Source organism: Genypterus blacodes, unplaced genomic scaffold (assembly GCF_046128005.1).
Source record: "Genypterus blacodes isolate CSIRO-AG114 ecotype Tasmania unplaced genomic scaffold, CSIRO-AGI_Gbla_v1 ptg000012l_1, whole genome shotgun sequence".
Taxonomy (NCBI): domain Eukaryota; kingdom Metazoa; phylum Chordata; class Actinopteri; order Ophidiiformes; family Ophidiidae; genus Genypterus; species Genypterus blacodes.
In genome coordinates, this window is record NW_027466826.1 from 3,418,037 (window position 1) to 3,441,871 (window position 23,835).

General features: G+C 43.1%; 1 protein-coding gene across 5 annotated transcripts in view; it reads left to right on the plus strand.

Annotated features, from left to right (window-relative positions):
• The first annotated feature begins 10,633 nt into the window (after positions 1-10,633).
• Positions 10,634-23,835, plus strand: part of tacc2 (transforming, acidic coiled-coil containing protein 2) — a 32,478-nt gene continuing 19,276 nt past the window's right edge. For all 5 annotated transcript variants that reach the window (XM_076164976.1, XM_076164984.1, XM_076164991.1 and 2 more), the window contains exons 1-3: positions 10,634-12,640; positions 13,493-13,981; positions 18,422-18,712. In XM_076164976.1, the coding sequence (XP_076021091.1) occupies positions 10,842-12,640; positions 13,493-13,981; positions 18,422-18,712 (2,579 nt within the window). In that variant the 5' untranslated portion in view covers positions 10,634-10,841. The remainder of the gene's footprint in view (positions 12,641-13,492; positions 13,982-18,421; positions 18,713-23,835) is intronic.

The following is a 23,835-nucleotide window of genomic DNA, read 5'->3' on the forward strand; positions in this document are numbered from 1 at the left end:
GGATTATGAGAATGATTCCTTGGAGGTACAAAATGTATGTGTGCGTGAGTGTGTGAGTGTTTATAATGTGTGTTTTGGGACTCGTTTTACAAAGTACTATGTACACCCACAGTACTTTATCCCTGCTTATTATCGATGCTGTGAGACTCAACATTACACCCAGTTGAGTTACAAAGTATCCCTAGTGAGCTGCACCATTTGATGCTATTCCAACATCCAAACGTTGTGTATCTCTGTAAGTCATATTAGAAAAGGATGTGCTGCTGGAGCTCATTTGTTTTTTCATAGCTTTTAGTGCTTTTTTCTATCTATTATCTGGTCTTATTGTATGTATTTATATTTTCTATTAGATAGGATCTATTCAAACTGGCCATGATGGAAAATTCCACATTCAAACACTGAAAGGATTTTCATGTGTGTTTCTAGAAGAATGTGTGTTTATATAGGATTGGAGAATTGAAGTATTGTGGGTGTAATGTTCTTGTGTGCTGGTGTGGATGACTAACATTAGCATCACTTTGCTTTGTGTACAATGACCAAAGATATTGATAAAGATGCCCACATGTAGCCAAAGCTTCTCCCTGTGTAACCTTATCCTCTCTCGGGGGGGGTGCAAGCCGACCCTTGGCCTAATTCCCAGCATTCACCTGCAGAGGCACTGTCAGTCAGTGCAACTGGCTGTGCACAGAAGGGAGAGAGGAGGAGGGAGGAGGGAGCAGAGGTGGAAAGGGAAGGATGAAAGAGAAGAGGAGGGGATAGAGTGGAAGGAGTTTATGGCAGAGGGGGTGGAGAATACTGAGCACTTCCCTGTAGCCAGCCCAGTCAAGTCACTCAGTGTTTAATGTGCATGCCGTGTCTCTGCCTTCACCTTGCCACACACACGCACCCACACACTACAGCTGCCTGAGGAGACTCATGGAAATTTAACAGGGGAGCGACAGCAACAGAGGAGAGGAGAGGACGGGACCTGATAGAGAGGGGTGGGAGGAGGAGGAGGAGGAGGAGGAGGAAGTTAGCTGAGTCAGAGTGTCAGCAGCATGTGTTGCAGCATGTCCGTGGCGTCGTCCGGGCACTTCAAAACACACAGAGCCCCGCAGAGGCCCAGTGCACGATCAGGAAGGTAGAGGGGAAACAGAGGAGCTGCGCTGCACTGTAGAGTAACCTTCAGCACAGGGGAGCACACTGCTGGGTGAGTGCTACTACACACAGATGAATGGCACGCTGAAAGGTGTGTAAGCAAAGGAGTGGAGGGCAAAGTTTTAAAGTTTGCTTAGCACATGGGATGGGCAGTGAAGTGTTGCAGTGACTGTTGGATCGAGATCAAGCTCATCTTTACTTTCTGTTGCTCCTGTGGGTCAATCAACAACACACATTGCTTCATCTATCAACAAGGGCTCTGCTTCCAACTCATGAACCTGCTCATGCTTTGTTGTCTTTTGACCTTGTTTGTGGTCACTTTGTATTTTCAGATTTCAGGTTGGGTTTCATGTTATGTTATTTCATGTGCTGGTTGTCTGACATGTAAAACAGCTGCAGCAGGCCCACTGTGACATTACCTGTTCTCGAGGACAAATGTGACAGGAAACAGGAAATTCAGACACGTGAACACACACAACCTTCTTAAATGATCAAACTGTATCCAGCTGTGCATGCATGACAGTTCAAAAGATTATGCAGAAAATGAAACAACTGGGGAATCGTCAACATGCTGAGTACCTGTCTTACTTGGAAGTGTGTCTCTTTCTGGGCTGAGACTCTTCCAGATGTTTTGTTCATCATGTGTCCTCATGTACAACCCTGGCTATTGAGAGAGAGAGATGTTGAGCATGACAGAAATCCTTTAAAAAGCCAAATTTGAGTTAATACAGGTTCCATAATCTGGAAAATAACATTCATACTGTACATGTGAAGAGGGAAATGAGAAACGTTTCACTGACATGATGGTTACACACAGAGGAGGCTCTTTGTGGTGGCAACACAGGTGAAGCCAGTGTGCCAACACACACAGCTTCACATAGTAACGCATCTTCACCAGCGACATGCAGTTAATTCACCACTACTACACTAGTTTGATATATTTCCTGAAGTGTAGAAGATTATAGAGTGTAATAACTGAGAGATTAATAGGTTTTTTAGAACTATAATAAATCAGAGCTACTTTAATTGTTTATTTGTAAGCTTCTCTAGGTGTGACAATGCCACTTTGTGTTCCACCTGCGTATTTAGCCACTATTTCATAGTATGATGATTTTGTTTGTGGATCTGATTGATCATAAATATGAAGCTAATATTATCATTATATATCTGCTTTTATCACAGATAATCACAGAAATATCATGCTTGATACACTGTATATGTAACACTAAATTGTCTTCATTCAAGTGTAATTTGTGTTACATTAACATGTTAGACCAAAATTTAAACCCTAACTGTGGTGTTGTTTAGTGATATCTTACAGACGGCTATTTCACTGTTTTTTAATGGAAACAGTTGCTTTCATGACTTCATGAAAGATGACACAAAGGCCCCACAAGTGCAGTAATGTAATGCAGTTATCTGTGGCTGTAAATCCAAAACGGTCAGCTAAAAGGGACTAAAAGTTCCTTAAGCATATATCTAAAATGTGTGATAAAGAAAGGCTTTAATCACTACTGTCTTTTTCTCCTGACACTCTCTTGTGGTTGTGTGTAGTCGTGCTCATTTGTACTCCTGCTTCTTAAATAATAAATGAACAGATTGAATTCTGAATCTCAGCTGGTCTTAACTGGACAGCATTATCAAAGCAACACAATAGCCTGCTGTGCTCACACTGCTCACTGGCGTGAACTCTCAGGATGTGCAGGTCACACATACAGGTCATGTTTACGTATTCTTACACCAGTGTCCAGCCTCAAGCAGGTTATATTTTTATCCATGCATGATGATTTGTTTTTCTTTGGCTGATTTGAACAAAACATGACCCAGATACAGAAAAAAACAGACTAATGGATATATGTTTGGACAGGGAACACATTCATGTAATTGCTTTGTTGTTCCACAGGCTGAAAGCAACATTGAGCGTTTGAAGCACAAGGACAACAAAGAGCTGCTGCCTGAACCATCCACCAGCCAGCAGAGTTTGCAGTCTCCAGTGCTCCCAGACATCGCAGTCCTCACTGGAGTGGAGGAGAGCAGAAGTTCAGAGCAAGATGACAAGGAGGAGCTTGAGTTTCCCCATGACCTCCTGCCCAATTTAGACTTCAGCAGTGAGCTCAACATCTGGGAGTCCTCTCTGGGGTAAGCCCATTAGACTGATCAGTCTCTGTCTCTCTCTCTGTCTTTCACACACACACACAAATGACTAATAGGTCGTAGTAATCACAGTTCTGCTGGTTATGTTGAGATAAAGTAGTGACGTAAGGTTACAGGAAGAACAGAAGTGATGTTTGGTGTGTGATTGCCATTACAGTTCTGCTGAAATGGGAATCAAATGACTCTGGTTGTTTACATTCCTTGTCTTCTTTGTGGGAAAACAGTGAAAATTCAACAGTGGAGAAAGTGAAACCCGTAAGAAACTTTTTTTTTTAAATGGGATTCGCAGGAAGTCACTCTAGGGTCCCAACATGAAAAATACAATATTTGTGAAAGCTGCATAGCAAATCATACGTCACAGTGTACATCTATACTGCTAAGGAAAGGAATGCCCTGAAAACGTTTAGAAAGGGTGTGTCTTTGATGCCGTTAAAGGTTAAGCCATTAGTGGTGATGTGTTCAGGTTTGTCCGGATTTAATACAACCACCTTGTGGGTGTGTTAGAAATATCCTGCTGACACTGAACCTTGAGCTGTTTCCATCTGTGACAGCTAACATGCAAATAAATCACTTCCCCATTGTTTGGAGAACTTGTGGATAGGACACACACACACACACACACACACACACACACACACACACACACACACACACACACACACACACACACACACTGAGCTGAGTGGGAAAATAAACTACAATAACAATGAAGAGGGAGAAGTATACAAATATAAAAGAACCATGAATATGATAAATATCTAAGAAACACTACTAACAACATACTGTAGTTACTAGACGTAGATGCTCATATTGATCAAGTTATTCTGATCCAGTTGACGAAGCCAATTACTTTTCTGTAAACACCACAACTCTTTATTATGATTTCTGTAGTTTTAATATCAGCACACTTAATTTCAATGTAATCTTGATCAAACCTGAGACTAGAGATACAAACCATGAATTGATTATTGCTTCATTTATACAATAGAATTTTTGCCAACCATAAAGAAGGATGAATTCATTTATATATGTGTTTGTGTGTGTATGCTGTGTACCGGCAGCATTCAGTCTAGCTCAGGTAAGCCGAAGTATGAGCATGAGTACCCCCTGCTGGCTGGCCTGCAGCATCACATGGAAATCAGTGGACCACCAATGGTTCTGAATACAAGGTACTGCATTCATAATGATGGCTGTGTGCGAGGCAATGTGCACTGTGAGGCTGTGATCATAAGAGTGGACAGCCTGATAAAAGAATAACGCTTAGGAGCATGGAGTGGACAAAACAATACTATGACAGAATGTTGTTCATTTTAAGTACTGTCTTGTTTGATATGTGTTGAGGTGTGTTTATATGCTTGGCTGCAGTCTGAGCTATGTTCTGCCTGGAATCATGTGTCGCTTTTGTCTGAGTGCTGAGGTTAATTGCACCCTTATTGAAGCACTTAAAGGTGTGACTCATTGCACTTAATGTGAACGTGTGCAATAAAGCATTACAAATCAGGGCCTTCAACAACAAATCAGGAAGGAATTTGTGCATCTTTTCTAGTAGTAAGTGTTTTTGGGGTAATGAATTTAAGAAATAAATACAGAAAATAGAATAGAAGACAAATCCCAAAAGATTAAGTACCTCCTTACCAAACAGATGCTCCTGTCAGGGCATACAGAGACCTTAAAAATGCAAAACTGCAAGACGCCCCTTGTCCTCCATTACGCCTCTGGCTAGTGTGGCAGGTAAGAGCTCGCTCCACAGCCACAAATTCTCCTGCCAGCTGCTGTTCAGTTAGCCTATTCTGCTGCTCGTCCCTGTAAAAAGGGGTGCAGAGTGAATCAGGTGTACTAGCCTGTGATGTGGGAGGGAAGATTGGCTCTGTTGTCAAGGAAACGACAGAGACAGAGAGTCTGAAACAACCGTTAGAATGGTTATGATCAAATCAGTAGCTGGACATGAAAAATGATTGCGGGCACAGGGCAGATGCAAGCTGATAAAATGATAAAATAAGAGTTCATCTTTCAGGTTTTATTCAATGTAATGATGTAATGATGGGTGGAACTACACTCACATTCAGGCTTGGCGATTCTGATTTGTGTTGTTGTTATTGCTGGCTAATAGGTTTGCAGTGACTCAGCTGTTGAATGGGACAAAGCTAGTCTAACACAACAATGCTACATCATTTACACTCCGATGTTATGGCAGTACACACCCTGAATACATATGGAAGCTAAGTGATTTGGTGCCTGATTCACAAGGTGCTATTTAAATGATCAAGCATTAATATGTGAGGTGTAAAAAAAATAATAATAATAAATAATAAGGAACTATTCCTTTTAATAAGGATAAGCACTTACTTGTTGTTGTTTTCTTTTCAAATATTTCATTTGTTTATTAGCAGCAAAACAGCAGAACTGATTTTGATGAAACTTGGTGAAAGGGTGGGGCATGAATCAAATGAATACCTATGAATACCAAGGCAGGGTGTTTTAGAAATATGTATAGGTTGGGTTTCCAGGAATAGGTTTCTTTGAAAGTAGTACACCAATTTCAATGAAAATATCAGGCATATACATCACATGATAAACTAATAGTAGTTCTGGACTTGATCTGGATTCCTTTTTTTTTTTAAGAATTAAAATTAAAATTGAGCTTTTTCAGCATTGATACTGTAAATGTAAAGTGCGATGATGTGTTGTAGGGATAGGGTAGGGTTGTTACTTGCGTTACCCAAAAGTGTACTATTCATGGTGATCGTAATGAAAAGTCTGGATTTCTACACCTGCTAGATCTGTTCTGTTCTGCTAGATAAAGCTTCTTACCACATGATCACGCTTGGCTAAACCTTAAAACTTAACCTCTTAAGAATTAAGCTTTATTAATGGGTATCATTGCCCAGCATAACAGGCATCGCTATTTCAGCTGTGGTACTTGCAGAGGGCAGTGATTGTCTAAGATCTAATATAAGAGATTGCTTAAATAAAACACATGTTTTGGTGTGAAGGAACAGACTTGCATGTTCATTAACTGCCATATGGAAACAGCTGGTAATCTATATAATGTAAGGAATGGAGCTCTCAGCACAGCTACACTCCTGAGTGCAGCTGTGTGTGTGCAGACTGGGGTGTGCTTATTGTGGAGTGCAGTGTGTAAGCATGGACGTGGGTCTGTGGCATCGTGGAATGAACAGCTGTGTGCCTGCCAGTACACACTCTAAAATCTGTCACACTGCCCTCGTCTCAGGCATCACGACGGTGACCCAGATCTCACAGATGTCCAGCCTGCGTCTCGGCCAACTGTCACGCCCTTGCCCTCAACCCCTCCCCCATCTTCTCTCATAGACCAGGAGCTCCAAGAAGCTTTCCAGGAATGTGAAGAGCAAATGGCCTCGCTGGGCATGCGTTGTCCCACTGAGCTCCCCGACACCAAGCCTGACACTGCAGAGAGGAAACCTGGAGAAGTGATGGTTAATAAGTCCAATGAGTCATCAGCACTGCCTCCAATCGTAGTCCAGCCAGGACATAGCAACTGGGGCCATGGAAACAAGAGTAAACATGGAAACTGTGAGGCAGCAAACACCCAGAAGGATACAGTTATGTTTAGTTTCAGGAATTACATACTGGGTATTCAGAATAGTCTTGAGGAGGATGAAAGCCTCCGTAAAACAACACCTCCGAGCAGGCATGAATGTTCAGAGATTAAGCTGGAAAAGGAGGAGGATGAGCAGAAGCAAATCAAATTAGAGGCAGCGACCAATGAAGATCCATTTAAAGAAACCCCAAATGATCCTGTGTTCCCTCAGCAGACGGAGAACATGAGAGAGGAGCATATTGATTCTAATGTGATCATCAAGGAAATTGGTACTTTAAAATGCAACGCAGGGATGGTAGAGAAAGCTCCACAGGAAGCACAAACAGAGATGGCAGACATAAAGGAAGAAAAAGAAAAGGAGCTTAATAAACTGAAACAATTGGATTTCAAACATACTGAAGCAGGGATACAGACACAAGAAGACTGTCACAATGAGGAAGGTCAGAAATCAAAAACAGGTTCAACAGGTATTCATTCAGCAAGTGACAAAGACCCAGGGAGGGAGAAAGAGGAAAAGAAGAAAAGCAGACAGAGGAAAAAGAAAAAGAAGGAGAAGAATGCAGGGATAAAAGCAGAGGCAAAAGCAGCGATACAACCTGAGAATGATACACAGGCTGTGTCACTGGCAAATGAAGGTGCGGGCAGTGAAGCGGATTTAAAGGCAAAAGCAGAAGCGGTTTCACCCGGCAACGCCCAGACTGTGATGTGTGGGGAACAGCTTGATAATGGCTTGGATTACGAGCAACAGCTGAGTCCCAAGGGAGAGCCCAGCACCGGTCCTCACAACAGGCTGGATCATCTTACCAACCTGGCCTGTTTACTTGCATCCAACCAGGCTCCATTACATGAGCTCCAACGGTCAGATAACCACAACGTCACAGACGTCACACGTGGTATGAATCACTGCTCGGATGAAAGCCTGCAGCGGATGCAGCCTGCAACTGGAGGAGTCATTACTGACCCGAATGTGATCATGACATATGTCCCAACCACAGTTATCAATCCAGTCAATATCGGCACCTGTGCATCTGCTGTGGCTGCAGAAGCACGCGATGCTGTGGTTAACTCAGAAGCACAGATACACACACTGGAGCACCAGTACCCAGCGAGTGTGGGAGAGCATTGCGTGGAGAGTGCCCTCAAACCGGATTTAATGGGAATAGCTGCGTTGCCACTGACAACACCCACGATGCCAGCAGTGATACAAGTGAGGGAATACAAGGGAGAGGGAGAAAGCGTGGGGGGTGATTCACTGGTGAGAGTAGCTACTTTAGCAGTCACAGAGAGCCAGAAATCAGTTGAAGACAAAGCTCTGGGAGGAATAGAAAAGTGCCTAAGCGACGCAGGAGGAGAGAGAGAGGGAGTCCTGGACAGCCTCCCTCAGCGCTCATTAATCTGTTCACTGGGAAAATGGTCTCCTCCGCTCCCAGCCAAAGACACACGGGCTGCATCTGAGAAAAGCCGCAGCAGCAAAATGCCTCATAACTCATTTGAGAGCGAAATGAGGGGACAGGGAGAGGCGGACGCTCGCAACGCAGACACAGAGACTCTCTCCCCAGCTGTGGAAAGAGAGGGAGAAAAGGAACCACTTCGTTTAGAGGCTTATATCAATACTTCTTCCGCCGAGCTACACACTTGTCCTGACTGCCAAAATCCCAGTGCTGTGTGTGGACCGGAGAGAGGAGGCGAGGGAGGCGGAGGCGAGGAGGTGGGAGAGAAAGGAGGGTTCGCTACAGAGAGCAGTTCACTCAGCCAGCCAGAAGGCTTTGCTACTGGGGTGTCATCAGGCGAGACTGAGACGTGTCCGCCCACCGATGCTGCCGAGTCACAGCTGAAGTCACAGGGTGGGATTGAGGCGATTGCTACCATCACTGAGAGCATCTGCACTGAGCAGGACCGTCTCCCTCAGCCTCGCCAGGAGAAGCATGGCGCAGCAATTTCACCTCTCCCCTCTCAACAAAGCTCCAGCGATACAATCGGAGGGTTAATGATCGATCTGAAGCAACATCTCATTTCTGAGGAAGAATCCATCACAGAGGCAGAGGACAGAAACTGCGGAGAAGTCTTCCTCTCATTCATACCACCTCAGCTTGTGACTTCTTTACAACAAAGCCAAGTGGAGGGTGCAGGCAACAATCAACAGGTCCAACCTGAAAGTAGCACTGCAGAAGCCAGGACAGCCACGAGTGCAGCGGAGTTCAAGACCCAGAGCAATAGTCACAGCCCTACAATGTCTGGAGTAAGAGTTTGTGCGTTTGAAAAAAGAGGTGGCAACAACAGAGTTCACTTTGAGGACTCTGTGAAACAAGAAAGCACCCCCTCTGTGGCTCTCAGGAACAGGTCAGTGTCACCTATGGACTGTGCCTCGTTGCCTCCATTGACGATTCATGAGAGTTTGTATCATCCTGTTGTGGAGGCGAGTTACATCCTCCCAGACTTCCTCAACTCCAAGAAGCCAGAAATCCTCGCAAAGCCGGCTCCGTCTAAGGATGAAGCAGCAAAGAGAGCAGCAGACTTCCTGAAGCCGCAGAAAGACGTCCAGTTGGAGAGAGGAGATATGGGGATGAAAGAGGCGAAGGAGACCGTAGCAGGAGGTCAGTCGGGTAATGCAAAGTCAGAGACGAACACTGCGGATGTGCAACCAGTGTCCGAGGAAACATCAAAGGAAAACACTGAACAACTGCCCCTGTGTACCAGAGAGAAGAATCACGCTGTTAACAAGGAATGCTTTGACATTTTACAAACAGTGACAAAATGTGAGGGAAGTGTCGTCTCTGACTATGATAAACAAACGAACAAAGAGGCACCAGCAACGGTGACAAAGCAGAAAGATGTGGAAAAGGAACAGGACGTCGTAACAGTGTGTTTGACAGATGAACAGGAGACAAAAAAGCCGTCGGAAGAGTCTGAAAGTTTAATCACGACTGATGAGCCTCAGGAGTCACATTTGATAAGCGATGTTAAGGTGGAGCCGGTGACTGTCGAGAAAAAAGAAGGTAACCAAAACTCTCTCTCCTCATCTTCCATGCTGCCAGCTGATAAGCTTTCCTGCGAGCGTTTAAGTGATGACTCCGTTCTAATGCGTGTTGAGCCGCTCTGTAGTGACGCTGTGAGCGGCACACCCTCTCTTCAGACAAAAGCCAGCGACTCCTCTGATGAACGTCCTCCCAGCCAGTTAGATCAATTGCCTGCTACTTGCCTAGTTAACACAGAGGTCCTGGGATGTGTCGAGCAATGTGAGGGTACATCATTCTCCACTGATCCATTACAGAATGAATCTGTGATTTTAGATGTAACAGCTTCTGACCAATCGATAGCTGTTAGCAAGCAATTTGTCAATAACTCTACAATCGTGATAAAGCCTCCTGGCCCAATGTTGAGTCACTTAGAGTTGATTAATGACTGTGACATCACTCTTCCTGCGCTTCCTACACAGTCAGATGGCCACAGTCCCCAGAGTGAAAGCACTGCATATTCTGAAAAGCTGGACGGTGACAAGAACAAGGAAATAACACAAACGTCTTCAACACAGGATCTGCAGCACAAAAATGTCTGTGTCAAAGAGAATGAAACTTTGCTGGAAGATAGACAACATTCTGGAGAGTTGATGACTGAACCAAATAATCTGGCACCTGTTCAAGATTCTCTATCCAACCTCAAAATCACATCCCAACAAGATGAAAATCTGCCTTCCCTGACTCAGCTTCCTCAAACGCAATTGTCAGAGAGTGACTCTGATAATGTGAATCCCCAATTCTGCATTGAACCACAATCTATTGGCATCGAAGCTGTTACTTGTGAAGCATCCATTAATGATGACCACATAAATGTCACCCCCCTGCTCAGCTCTGACCAGCCCCCCAGTAAGGCTTGCAATGAGATTAAACAAGACATCATAAAAGAAAAAGGCAAATCGGACGATTGGACTTCAAAACCTTTGAAAGAGGAAAAGAAACAAGTAGAACCAACAATGCAAGATCTGAAGGGAACACAGGAAATCAAGCAGCGGACAGGAAATGCAGGCACAAAGCAACAAGGGAGTAATAGATCAGGTAAAGAGGCTGTAAAGGAAACACGAGACCTGCAGCTACCACTTAAAGATAAAATGCAAAAGACTGAATCAGGAACAAGGGATATAAAGAACAAGACAAAAAGGAAAAGCGGTGTTAAATCTAAAAAGGGGAAGGAGAAGGTTGCCGTGTTGCATGCTGATGTACAGTCGAACAGTGACTCTCAGCCTGCCTTAGACCCGAGTTTGCACCAAACTCCAACAGTGACACTGGAACACTGCACTGACCTGGGCACAGCACCAGACTGGAGTGCAGCTGCCGGCCAATCACAGCCCACAGCAGTTCCAAACAGTTTCGCTCAGCAACAAGAGCAACAGCAACAGCGGCATCCAGTCGCAGAGGAATTATCAGGTGGTTGTCTCGAGTGGCAAGAGGGGGAAGAAAAGAGTTACAAAGAGATCAGTCAGACCAAAGAAGTGTTTGGAGGGGATGGCTCCACTGAGAGGTTGTGTCAGTCAGGAGGCAGGGAGGATATGACCGATGATACCAGCAGTGGCAATGAACGAGTGATGAGTGTGGAGAAAAGCAAGGAAGAAGAGAAGAAGGTTAATGTGCCATCTCATCTCGCCAGTGATGTAAATGAGACAGGAGCTGCTTTGAAAAATGGCACAGAGATAATCATAGCCTGCTGTCCTGTAGGTGAGAAAAAGGAGGCGATGGATGAGAATAACAGCAGTGTGTTGGGGGAGGGGAGGACAGATGCAGATTTAATGTCGGACGTGAAGTTCATAAGTAAGCCGGATGGTAAAGGTCGACAAATAAGTCTGTCAGCTGCTTGTCAAGACAAACATGGCAACCCAGAGGCCTCCGGGAACACGGATGCGTCAGTGGATTTCTCATTACACAAGCACGAGACTTTACCTTTGGGATCCACTGTGTCATCACCTTTCACAGGCACAGATAGTCACATCATCCATACAAATGTTAAATGTAGTGAAAACCAGGCAGAAGACAATCCTGCAGAAATATTCAAAGCTCCCAAAGACTCAGATGCTTTCAAAGAGGAATTCAGCTCACCCACGATGGCGAAAAGCACAAGTTCTGAAACTGAGAGGTGTGAAATTGAGGATACAGTGCTCAAGTCTCTTGAGCTGCAAATATCTAATAAAACCACAGCCACACAAAACAGCTCAGCAGTACAGAGAGCCATAAAAGGCCCTGATGTAGAGGTCACAAAGGAAGATAAAGCAGCCCATGATGGAAAGAAAGCTAGCAGCCAGGAAAAAGCACCAGACGAGATAAAGGCGATAAACAATGAGCCAAAGGAAAACAAGGGGCTCATAAATCCAACAACTGGGGGTGCTGAGGTCAGAGGATCAGGATCAATTCAAGTTTCAGACCTCCAAGGAGACGGAACGTCCCACAGCAGCACTGAGATAGCTGTGTGTCACACACAAAGCGATATCACTGATGACATTTTGACTCCTGATGTCCTCACGGTTCCACCCACTGATTTGTCCTCCTCGGAGCCTATGGCAGTAAACTCTCTCCATGCTGCTTCCCACTGTGACCCCCAAGAGGTGAAAGCAGCTGAAAGAGCCCCAGCCTGCATGTCAGACAGAACACAGAGCCAAAGTCCAGGAGAAACACAGCAAAAGAGTCACACAGATTGGATAAAAGCTCTTAGAGATGCTGCTTCAGTAGCTCAGACTGAACAGGAGAGCACAGTGGAGACCTCTGATACATTTACATCTTCAAGGTAATGATAAGAGCATGTGTGAACAGCTGTTTTCATTTTCAGTTTTATTTTTTTTTAATAAAATGAAGGCTTTAAGAGCTGAATATTACATGGATTCACATTCAAGCCCTCATGGGGAGAGAAGCATGTTAATGGCAAATTATTCCCATGTCTCTACATGTGTTGTACCCCATGTGTTACACAAAGTAGCATGTTAGCGTGCTGTCACATATCATCTGTTCAAGTATGTCACAGTGAGGAAGGCACATGGTGGCTATTTGTCATTGCAATATTACATTACATATACATTTCAACAAGTGAGAGTGTCATCAGCCACAGCAAATACAGCCTGTGAATTATGAATTAGAGGTTTAAAATCTGTTGTTATATTCATATTTTGATGGTTTTAAATGTGCCTGTTAAGTCTCTTTGCTGGGTGTTTAGTATTCATAGCTTTTTGCAGTTTTTCCTTTCATTCTAGCAGTAACTTGCTGTGCAGGAGTTGTGTGATAATGAATATGCATGAGGTAAGCACAGAGCTGGACTTTGTAGTGGCTCAAACTGGGGTCAGATGACTTGGCCTGTTGAAGTCTAATGGGAGTAATGCAGCCCATTATGTCCAAAGGATGACATCAGCCGTGACATCGTCTCTGCTCTTCAGAGCAAGAATGAGTCTTTTTCTCTCAACATGCTGCTCATCACAGTGCAACAACAGTAACAAGACACACATGCATTAAGTATTTCTGCACACGCACTCTAACCCACTCCCCTGTACACAAACAAACACACCCATGTGTCACTCATTCCTTGTGTATGTTCTGTAACTAAACAACAAACACCCAACCCCCTCTCTCTCTTGTATTGTTTTCCCAGACCCCTCCCATCTCTGGAGTCTCCTCAACAAGAGTTTGTTACTCCAACTGAGGAGGTAGCTGCTCCGCTCAGCCACCTGGAAAACCCTCCATTGGAGCCGGCAGCCGAGAACAAAACAGAGATCTCAGCTGGAGACCTTGCGGATAAGCCAGTGGATCTTCCAGAAGACACAAAGAAGACAGTAGAGCTCCCAGAAACGACCAAGGATGAGCAGGAACCCCCAAAACCAAAAGAGGAATCGCATGAGCTTTTAGAACTAAAAAAGAAGGCAGATGCACCTCCAGAACCAACCAAAAATGAGCTTTCACAACCAACAGAAGCAACAGTAGAGAACCAAAACCAAGAACCAGAGAAGAGCAGTAAGCAGCCAGAGGGGCCAGTGGAAACACCCATCAGGAGCCCACCAGACGAGCCACTCAGGGAGCCAGAGGAGGAAACTCCAGTGAAGGATACAGTCCAGGATCCTCCTGCGGAGCAAGAGGACAGCTGGTGAGTGTCTATGTAAACATACGGTGTGAGACTAAAGTGTGGTCAGAGTGTTAGGATAGTGAACTTAGTTAATTCTATGTTGGGTCATTTTTATTTTGAACATTTAAACTAATTATTCCATGATCCAAACAAGCCAAACCTTTACTCATATATGTAATTGTAAGAAATTGGCCTTTTGTAGTTCCTGTAGTTTGTAGTTAAATAAATACTTTGTGCTCTGTTGACTTTTAGGAGTGAAAGGTAAACTAGAAAAGCATTTGCAATTTTTAGAGAAGTATTATCTTAGCCAACACAGATGAAATATGCCTGCATAATACATAACCGACTGACATCTTATGTTTATAGCCATTCAGTATTAGGAATAACTGGTTTTGTTATAAGATGAAGAGGAAAGGTGAATTTTGTGGTCGCCTGTTTTTCACAACAGGTGGCACAGTGGCTTAGTAGTTGCTCTCATGTACAACGTCCTGTTTTCAAATCCAGCTGGGGTCTTTTTGTGGATATATTAAATTAGATATTTTGAATTTTGTGCTCGTGGAAATTGGATTTTTGCATTTTGACTGGTTATGTGAAAATGCAGAAAATGCAATATTATGTTTTTGTTGACTGAATGTATTAAAACAGTTGTTTTTCATTTTCATTTTTGTTTCATAGTTGGAAATTAAATGAATGATAGGTACAAGGACCGTCTGTGTGTGTCAGTGCTGTGACAGAGAGGTTTGGCTATGGAGAGTGGATTCATGTCTATACACTGACTGATAAGATGAACATTGACCCAACAGAGGAAGTGTTTTGTTATCTTGTTTGCAATGGGATAAATCTTACAGGCCTGTGTGTTTGACAGCTCAACACATACGCCTGCCTGTCACACATTTCAAGTGGATTTCCATACATTCTGAGTCTCCTTGGTGGCTTTGTTTGGCCTTCAGACACCTTGAGGGGGTCTGGAAGTTGTTGATGCCTGTGATGGTTTCATAGCGTCTGACTGGACGAATGGAAGGAGCCTCTAGATTTTTCGCGGTTGATGTCATGGCAGTGAACCCTTTATGTTTAAAACGTCTGACTAGGTTAGATACACACAGTAAACCAGGGTGCTGCTCAGTTTCACCTCTCTTCTATTTCCATAAGGTCTTTCACTATTAATTTTAGTAAAGCTTAAACAGCTCTCCCTAGACGTGTTTCCAGAATAATTACAGTTAATTACAGATGAATGTGTGATATAATTCTTTAGTCAATGATCATTTGTTTTACTCTTAATTGTAGCTTGTCTGATCTTCCTCAATCATCTATCTTTGTCACTGTGTCCTGCTGTCTGCTGCATGTCTGTGAGCCATCACACATGCCGGAGTAGCACTTGCTGCCCGTCACTCACACTTGTCCCATCAGTGCAGTTGGTAGACATAAAGGCTGGCAGAGCAAGAGAGGAGGAGTGACACAGCTATTTCTACTATAGCTTTTATTAATACATAGTGTTACACTGAGAGAGAGAGAGAGAGAGAGAGAGAGAGAGAGAGAGATGTGATTTCGGGGGTGTGTGAGTGTATTAGTGTTCATGTGTGTGCTTTTACCCCGCCCCAGGAGGCTGTCCTAGCTGTCAGTCCTGCTCAGTCTGAGCGGCTCTATGAACCGAAGCCTGTAGCAGGAGGAATTTGGGCAGGCACTCAGCACCACTGAAGTCATTCGCACAGGCCAGACAGAGTGGAACAAAAGCCAGAGTTCAGAGAAACACTTCAGCATGTGTTGCCGTTTGAGTGTGTATGAGAGCGCGAGTCGGAGTCACACACAGACAGAGGAGAGGAGGTCTGGAGTTTGGAGCGTAACAGAAGTCATTTCCATCACTTGAGTTCTGACACTGTGTGATGGATTCCTTCATGGCTGAGGTCTGGGTGAGTTGATTTGAAGTAGCTGACTTTTGTTTATTTAGTCTGTGTGTGTGTGTTTGTGTTTATGTCCAGGTGCATGCAGCAGATGGCCCGTAGGTAACTCCTGCTAATTACATTCTGCCTCTGCTGACCTCACTAGATGGACAGATGGCAACAGCACATGGGAAGGCAAAGTCGGAAAGCAGAGAGCAGAGTTGTGAAATGTAATGTTGTGTTGTGAAAGGTGGTGCAGGTTGGAGCATGTTGTGCTCCTCTGCTGCTGCGTGCTCACTGCCACATGATGTAGACGCGTCTGACTGACAGCTGGCAAGAAACTCTGCCCATCATAGCAAAAGTACTGCTTACCTGCCAGCTGTGAGTTTTTGTAACCCTTTTTGAATAACCGACCTTTTGAAATTGGCTACAAAATTCGGCACGAGCTCATACAGAGATCATTTTAATGAATAATTCTTTCTTTTTTGAAGCCACAAAACTCCCATTCCTCTGTTGGATATGTCTCATGCATGTTTTCAGAGTAACAGGGAAGTGGGGTGTGATGTATCCCACATTGTACTGTACTGTAAATAGACTAGTTGCCATAGCAATAGTAATTTCCTGTACATTTGCAGGCACAAATGATGTGGATAATCTTATATCTGTCATTGATTTAAATACACTAAATTACCATGAAATAATGGTTTAATCTTCTGTGGACAGAAATGAATGGGATTGATTAGGGTGGCTGTTAAAGTAATATATACAATGTGTTCTTCAATGTGTGTGTGTGTGTGTGAGGATATTATGAGGTAGCTGCTGGCTGCAGGACAGAAATTGCCTGCACATTGTTTAAAAAACACTTTTCTCAGTACATTCAGCTGGTTTTATTTGCCGCTGTGTTTATCATTAAACACCCGGTCTCAACTTGATATCTTAGCCGTCCAGCTGCTTCCAGAAGATTAGAGGGTGTGTGTTCGTGTGTGTAAGCAGTTTTCATACTGTACATACGACAACTTAATCTGCTGTTCACTCATCAAAGTTAAAGGTTAGAGACTCAGGTTTGGCTTGTTATTAGGAAATCATTAGTTTGGATCCCTGGACTGGCTATGGAAAGTCTTTACTGGAAAATGAGGTGGAATGTTCTTCTCTGAAGGATTACTTCTGAGGTGCACTCGAGTAAGTGCTGCACCCACAACTGCTCCATGCCCAACAATAAAACACTGTGCATTGGACATCACCCAGGTGTGAATGCTAACAGTAAAACTATGTGGATGTGAAGAAGTGTGTGGCTGAAAAGTAACATATGTGCTCAGTCTACCTTCCCAGAAACGTTCTAACTCTGTTCATTCATCCTCAGTCATGGTGCAGTCATGGTGCTAAAGCCTTGACGACACATACATATCATAACTACAAGCAGTGCCATGTTGGGAAGCTCCAGTTGTTAACCCTGGTGGGCCAGCTGATAGTATCTGTACATGAAAACAAAGAAGCAGTAAATACTATGCATGCTTCCAGTATTTAGTGTCATCTTGTCCTCTCTGTCTTCTCTTTATTTGCGGATTAATTCTTCATTCCGCTCTGCAACTTTTTTGTCCATCTTTGGATGCAGCCTTGTCCATTGCCAGTCTCATGACAGTTTGCCCAGACTATGTTGTGACTTTGTTGTTTCTATTTCTAGAGGGCATGTGCCAAGTTGGCCACATGCGGACATATGCAAGGCTTTGGCCTGTTGGGCTTTGTTACTGACTGAGGGTTTGTAATGGGAGGAATGGGGTCATATAAAAATGTATCTATGAAAACATAGGACCATTTCTCTGTATGAAACCAACCAGCATCAATTTGAAATGTTTTCTTTTAGGAATACACTTTAGCCCCATTAGTGCCGTGGAATGATATGAAGCAGAGCTATGCAAGATGTAAACTTTAACTTGCTACACCCTTAAAATAAGCATACACCCTCATTAAATGTTATTAGGTTCTGACTTTAGCAGAGAGTGAGAGAGGGTGAATAACAGAGCTCAGTTTTCATTCTGAAAAGAGCTGGAAGGGACATGTGGTAAGTGCAGCTCATCAGACCGTAGAGCTGATGCTTGAATATGTGAACTGCAGATGATGGAGGTATTGTGAAGCTCTTTGCCACACTAGGGGATTCCTGGCATATTTTTAGAGCTGAACAGGAGAGGAGGCATGTCCCAAGTGGGTAACAGCTGCATGGGTAGCCATTGCATTGCCTGTCGGATTAGGGAATCTTGCACGACTGATAAGATGGGTCTGGACTGGATTCAAATCCATTCCACCAGGTGGCCAGTGATGACAGAGCCAGACACCCTCTGACAGGCTGTTTCTCCACAAAGGGCAAGTTGACCAAACCAGGAAAACACAAGTGGAGCAGCCAATACCGGAATTGTATTTATAAATTTGATATGAATCGTGGGGTAGTCTACTGAAAGTACAGCAGAGAGTGCTGCAATGACATTTTCTTTCTAATTTGCTAAGAACAAAATAGAATGTGTTCCCCGCATCAATGCGCTTGGTGGTCTTGTTTCAGTCTGTTGATGTTTTGTGTTCCCCTCCCCTGCAGGCCTTCTCTTACTGAACAGGCACAGAGAGGTGACCCTGCTCCTGACTCCCCCCTTCCTCCCTCTGGTCACTTCCTGCCCTCCATCCCTCCTCACCTCGTCGACACTGCAGAGTTCCCCACTCCTCCTCCTACACCCCCAGAGAGACAAACTCCTGAAGCTCAGCCGACCCCACCTGCTTCCCCTCCTCCTCCTGCTTCTCCTCCTCCTCCAGCCCCTGACTCCCCATCTCCACCTTCCGATCAGCAGGACGGGGACCTTTGCCCTGCCAAGGCACCCTGCCACCTTGCAAGGTATGAGCATAAACGCTTACCAGTATTCACTTCACTCTGCAACCACTTAAGCCCTGGGTAAAATACTGCTTTCACACCGTCTGTGCATTCGTTGTTGAGCAGAGCTGAATATGCAATTCACAATACATCATTTTTTCAGGGAACCCATAATAATAACTGGGACTGAGGGTTAAACAGGAACAAACAAAGCCAAAAACCAACAGCAACATTTGCTTCATCACCTCACACTCAATAGACACCTCAAATCTATCGGCACAAGAAGTTGCTATTCGTTATTTTGTGCTCTTATGTCAATTCTTTCTTTTTTGACATTTGTTCATGGAGCCATCATCCTGAGTAGCTCTATTTAAAGTTGCTCTGCTTTGTTAAGTTTTTGCTCTGAACATGTGGGCTGTGGATATGGAATGAAATTATATCCAATTTTATCCAAACTTCACAGGCAGCAGTCGTCGTTGCTATATTGCTATTTGTACTTCTGCAACTTTATAGCCGAGTTCAAGCCAATGCAATGCTACCACAGAACCTCACAATGTTATATATAAGATACAAAATATTGGAACGTATTGGACATATTAATACCCAAATGTAGCCTAATATCCACCTGTGACAGCCTTATGAACAACTCTACATAACGTTGTATGGAGTGACGTCCATGTCACGATCTCATGCCCACAGGGAAGGACCTCCCCTGTTTAAAACAGTAAACATCCCCCTTCCCTCGCCTTCCATTGGTACAGTGCTACAGCGCCACCCGGTGGACAGTCTGCTCTTTATTTACCTGGAAATCTGCTTCACTTTATGTGTTTTTAGCCAGACCGACCTAAAAACTATTTGAAAAGCTACTGGCTCTGCTTGCGCTTAAATATCTTTTACCTTTTATCTACATTTTAAATTTTAGTTTTCTTGAAGCTATTTATTTAAATCAAATCAGACACTGACGTCTTTGAAGTCTTGTCATTTGTGTTTTGCAGTTTCTTCCCATTTCTCTGCTCAGATCTGCACATTTGTCTGTACTGACACTCGCCTTAAGCCTGCTGGAGTAAAGTAGACGTGTCGCTGTCCTCTGATCTGGTCCATTTCACATCACAGCCTTTACCCTTGCATGATTGAATTCTGTTTACTTAAGAGATGTTGATGTAAAGGGTGTCGTCTGTATCTGTTTAGTGATGAATGAAGAGACAGGCTGGCTTCTTGGAATGTCTTTGGAGCTCTTCTCTGTTTATTCTTGACATAAATGAATTGAAAGAAAAGTCCTACAAGTAAATACATAAATCACCAATTTGACAAAAAGGTAATTAGAATTAATATGTATGAATTTGGTTTAACAGAACTGCCATTGCGTGTACATCAAATAAATCTGAGAAATACACTAATACATGCTCCTATAGAGAGAGAGGAACTGTAGGAAATCTAGTTATTGTGGTTTTTTAACGCATTTAAAATGAAGGAATTATGTAACAACATATACAAATACATTACATCACACACATTATTGCACTAAACATTCTGCCGTGTTGTCCCACTCATACAATTACAGTACCTACTACCACATCAACTCATAGGAAATAGGATTTACTGATGTATGAACTTGTGGTTGTGGAAACTCAAACATATACTGTATAATTGTGTGTTTCTAGATTACAACTAATGTTTATATGTGGTTCTTTTTTTATATTTAACCATTAAGTACAGCACATACCCACCACACATGTTGACCACCATATTAAAGTAGTTGTACCATTATCACACAGAAAGCCACTGTTTCTCCTTAGAATGAAATTATATTCATTCATAACGCTGACACTGATTACATTTCAATGCGCCTTACTATTTTTCTACCACTTAAAAGACTCAACACTCCTCTGAAGGCCTCCTTTGACGATACACTCAATTTAACTCAAAATGACTCAGCCATGTCGGTTTCGCAGCAGTGTTATTTCCGACCAGCAGGTGGTGTATTTTCTCTGAGTGAAGCATTTATGATATTCAGCCTGTGCACTCTGCTGACAGAATGATGCAGTCAGCTGGTACAGACATCAAACTTACGGGAATACAGCAGCTTGCCTGTAAATCACCATAAACCATTGAAAGACAGCTGTAATATTTCATTTTTAAAAAGTATTTGGGGTTGCCTGCTTTGCTTAGTGATTACAAGTGTTGTGAGATGATGAAGTTGCTGTTGCTGTATAATTTATAATGGTAGAGTACATTGATGATGGAGCCTAGTGGAGGATCTGCAGAGAGTTGAATCCTCCCTTTTATATGCAGTTATACTTGGAATATAAAATGTCATATATAACCAAAAAACACTGCAAATTGTAGTCTTAAAACAACTTTTCCTCTTGAGCCCGTTTTCACAGGTAGATAGACGTCGGTTTCAGCGATTGAGCAACAACTCTATACGGGCTAGAGATTGGTTAAAAATTGGTTTCGGCATTCATTCGTTTGCATACCTCCCTCAAGGCCAGTCAAGCACATTTTTATTTTAAAGAAATAATTGTGTACTTGTTTCCCATTTAGATTAGTGTATTACTTTTGAAATTAATGTCAAGAAATCATGAAAATACTTTTCATGGCCTTCATGATTCACTAGAGGTTTGTGATAAACCTTTAACAATTGAGTTGGTGAGTCTGGCAGTGACCCTTCCATATGTCAGACACAATATGACTCTGCTGCTGTAATAAGGAGTGCCTCAGGCCTCCTGTTTTGCTTTTTTTGAGGCTTCCTATTCTAATGCTGTTGCTGTTGTCATTTATTTCATGCATCTCTCTGAATCTCTGATGTACGACTTGTGCAGAGCGATAAAGTGTGGAACCCTCAGATGGAATGTGATGTAGAGCGATGGTTTATACGAGCACTGCAGCTTTTCCTCAGCCAATAAAAAGCAAAGCTATGTGCTTGTTCCATGCATGTTCAGCAACTGTTTACTTTGTGGAATTAAACCAGTGTGAATGAGAGAAGCAGCAATATGCATGCTGTCATAGATGTCTACAGGCAGTCTACTTGTTAAGCTGCTTAATTCCAATGCGGTAACACAAACACGCATTTGCATATTACATGCTCATAATGTATTGAGGCCTTACTGCCCTACTTACATAACATAGTTAGTTTCCACATTTTCGCATTTATCTCACTGAAAATATTTCATCCAATGACAGTAACAGACTTTCACTGCAGATTATTCTTATTTTTGGATTCATGATTTTTAGACACTGTTTCTGATCTGCTTCACACTCACAGTTCCTCTCTCTTGCTCATTTATTATTCCCCTTACAAAAAGCTATTGTTTTTGCAGAATATGATCCATTTGGCTCATTACAACTGCTCCATGTTGTCTGGCTTGTTGTCTCAGATCTTTGGGTCCAAATGGTCTCATGTTACTTGACTAGATGCCAACACCAATGTTGGCATTTGTAAGTTATAGTACAACAGATTATTTTGTGGAGTATCAGAATATTTTTTGGGAAGAAAGGCACTACAATGCGCATTCAGTTATGGGATAATTTGTGAGATTATGTTGTACATGCATAAGGGAAAAAGAAAAAAGGGAACGAAAGCAATGAAGAGCGCAAGGATGTGTGATGTACATGTGAATTAAGGGAGAGGGACGACAAACAGAGCGACAGCAACTGCCAGTAACTCTCAAATTACATCATTGTTGCTGGTATGATGATCTCATAGGTGCAGTTTTTACAGGATGCTATCATTCCACCTTACAAGCAGTTGCAAAACGCATTATGGGCTGTGGCAAGAGAAAAAGGGGGGAACAGGGGGAAAATAAAAAGGGGGAGAAATCCCACCCAAACACTCAACCCAACAGCCACACAACCCCACATTCACACACACCCATCCTGGACCACTTGTAATAAAGAAACACATAAACAAGAGATCTATTATTCAGTGTTCATGTATACAACAACAGTTTCAACAGCCGAGCTTCTACAACTGTCCCCTCCTCAAAGTCCCACAATTCTTGCTGAACTTTAACCTGAAATACTATAACCGTTTTCTTCACCATAAACCCATTTCACAGGCACACAGAGGATATGTTATTACACATTTTTACTGCCATGTTCTAAAGTAGAATAAGATTTGTGTTCTCCTTACCGCTAAAACTTCAGAACACGGCTCTGTAACCATAAATTTAGTCGGAAGTATAGACCGTGTGCCCTTCTGCCGGCTAGTTAGTGGACTGTGGTGACCCAGTTCTGTTGTTGCATAGCTATTAATCTTTCAGAAAAATCTGCCACAGCCATCTCTTCCAGTGCACGGGTTTGTTGAATTTTTTATTTCTTCGTGTGTGTATGAAACTAAAGTGGGTATAGGTCAGACTCCTCAAATAGCATCACAGAGAGCTTGTTTATGTTGCTATGTTTCTTTATTCTATACAGCAGAAGGAAAGTCCTATGTTTTGCTTTGCAGTATTGTTTCAAGTGTACATGCTTTGCTTTCCTGGTTACGTGTTTGATCTATATTGGATTCTGCATGGGAGCATAGCAATCAATAGTTTTGCTCCAGTGGGGGTCAATGTTATGAGGCAACATTTGTACTTGTCTCTGAGGGCTATGTAACATTGACTAACTGACCCAACAAGGGCCAGGATCCTGTCAGGATTCTCCAGCTAATGGACATTGTGTTTACATACAAACATTTTTTCTTTTCTAATGTGGTGTCAGGTTGAACAGGAACAGCGTTTGTGTTCCATCTTGGGCTTTGGAACCCAATTCATTCGACTTTTATTCCACCAGTGAGACCTGTGACACCCAAAACCTGCACGTCTGTGTGAGTTAAAGTGCCCCTGGCTGAAGTTGCTATTGTAGTGAGTCCTCGTTCCCTCACTTTCCCATGAGTGTTCAATGGATTAATGCTCCTCATGTTTCAGACGCTTCTCTTTCCCATCGCCCCTAGACAATCAATTTGAATTTGTAGAACCTGTTTCTACTCTCGTTTCTTTCCTGCAGGACTGGCACCAACTCTGTGACACACAAATGTCTAAAAAAGAAAAATCGGTCAACATTAGTACATCGAATATGATTAATGCTCTTCAAGTCTTTAATGTAATTTAAGGTTTGATGTGAGTGCTGGTAAATTGGATCACCACGCCGCTCTGCTGCACAGGGAC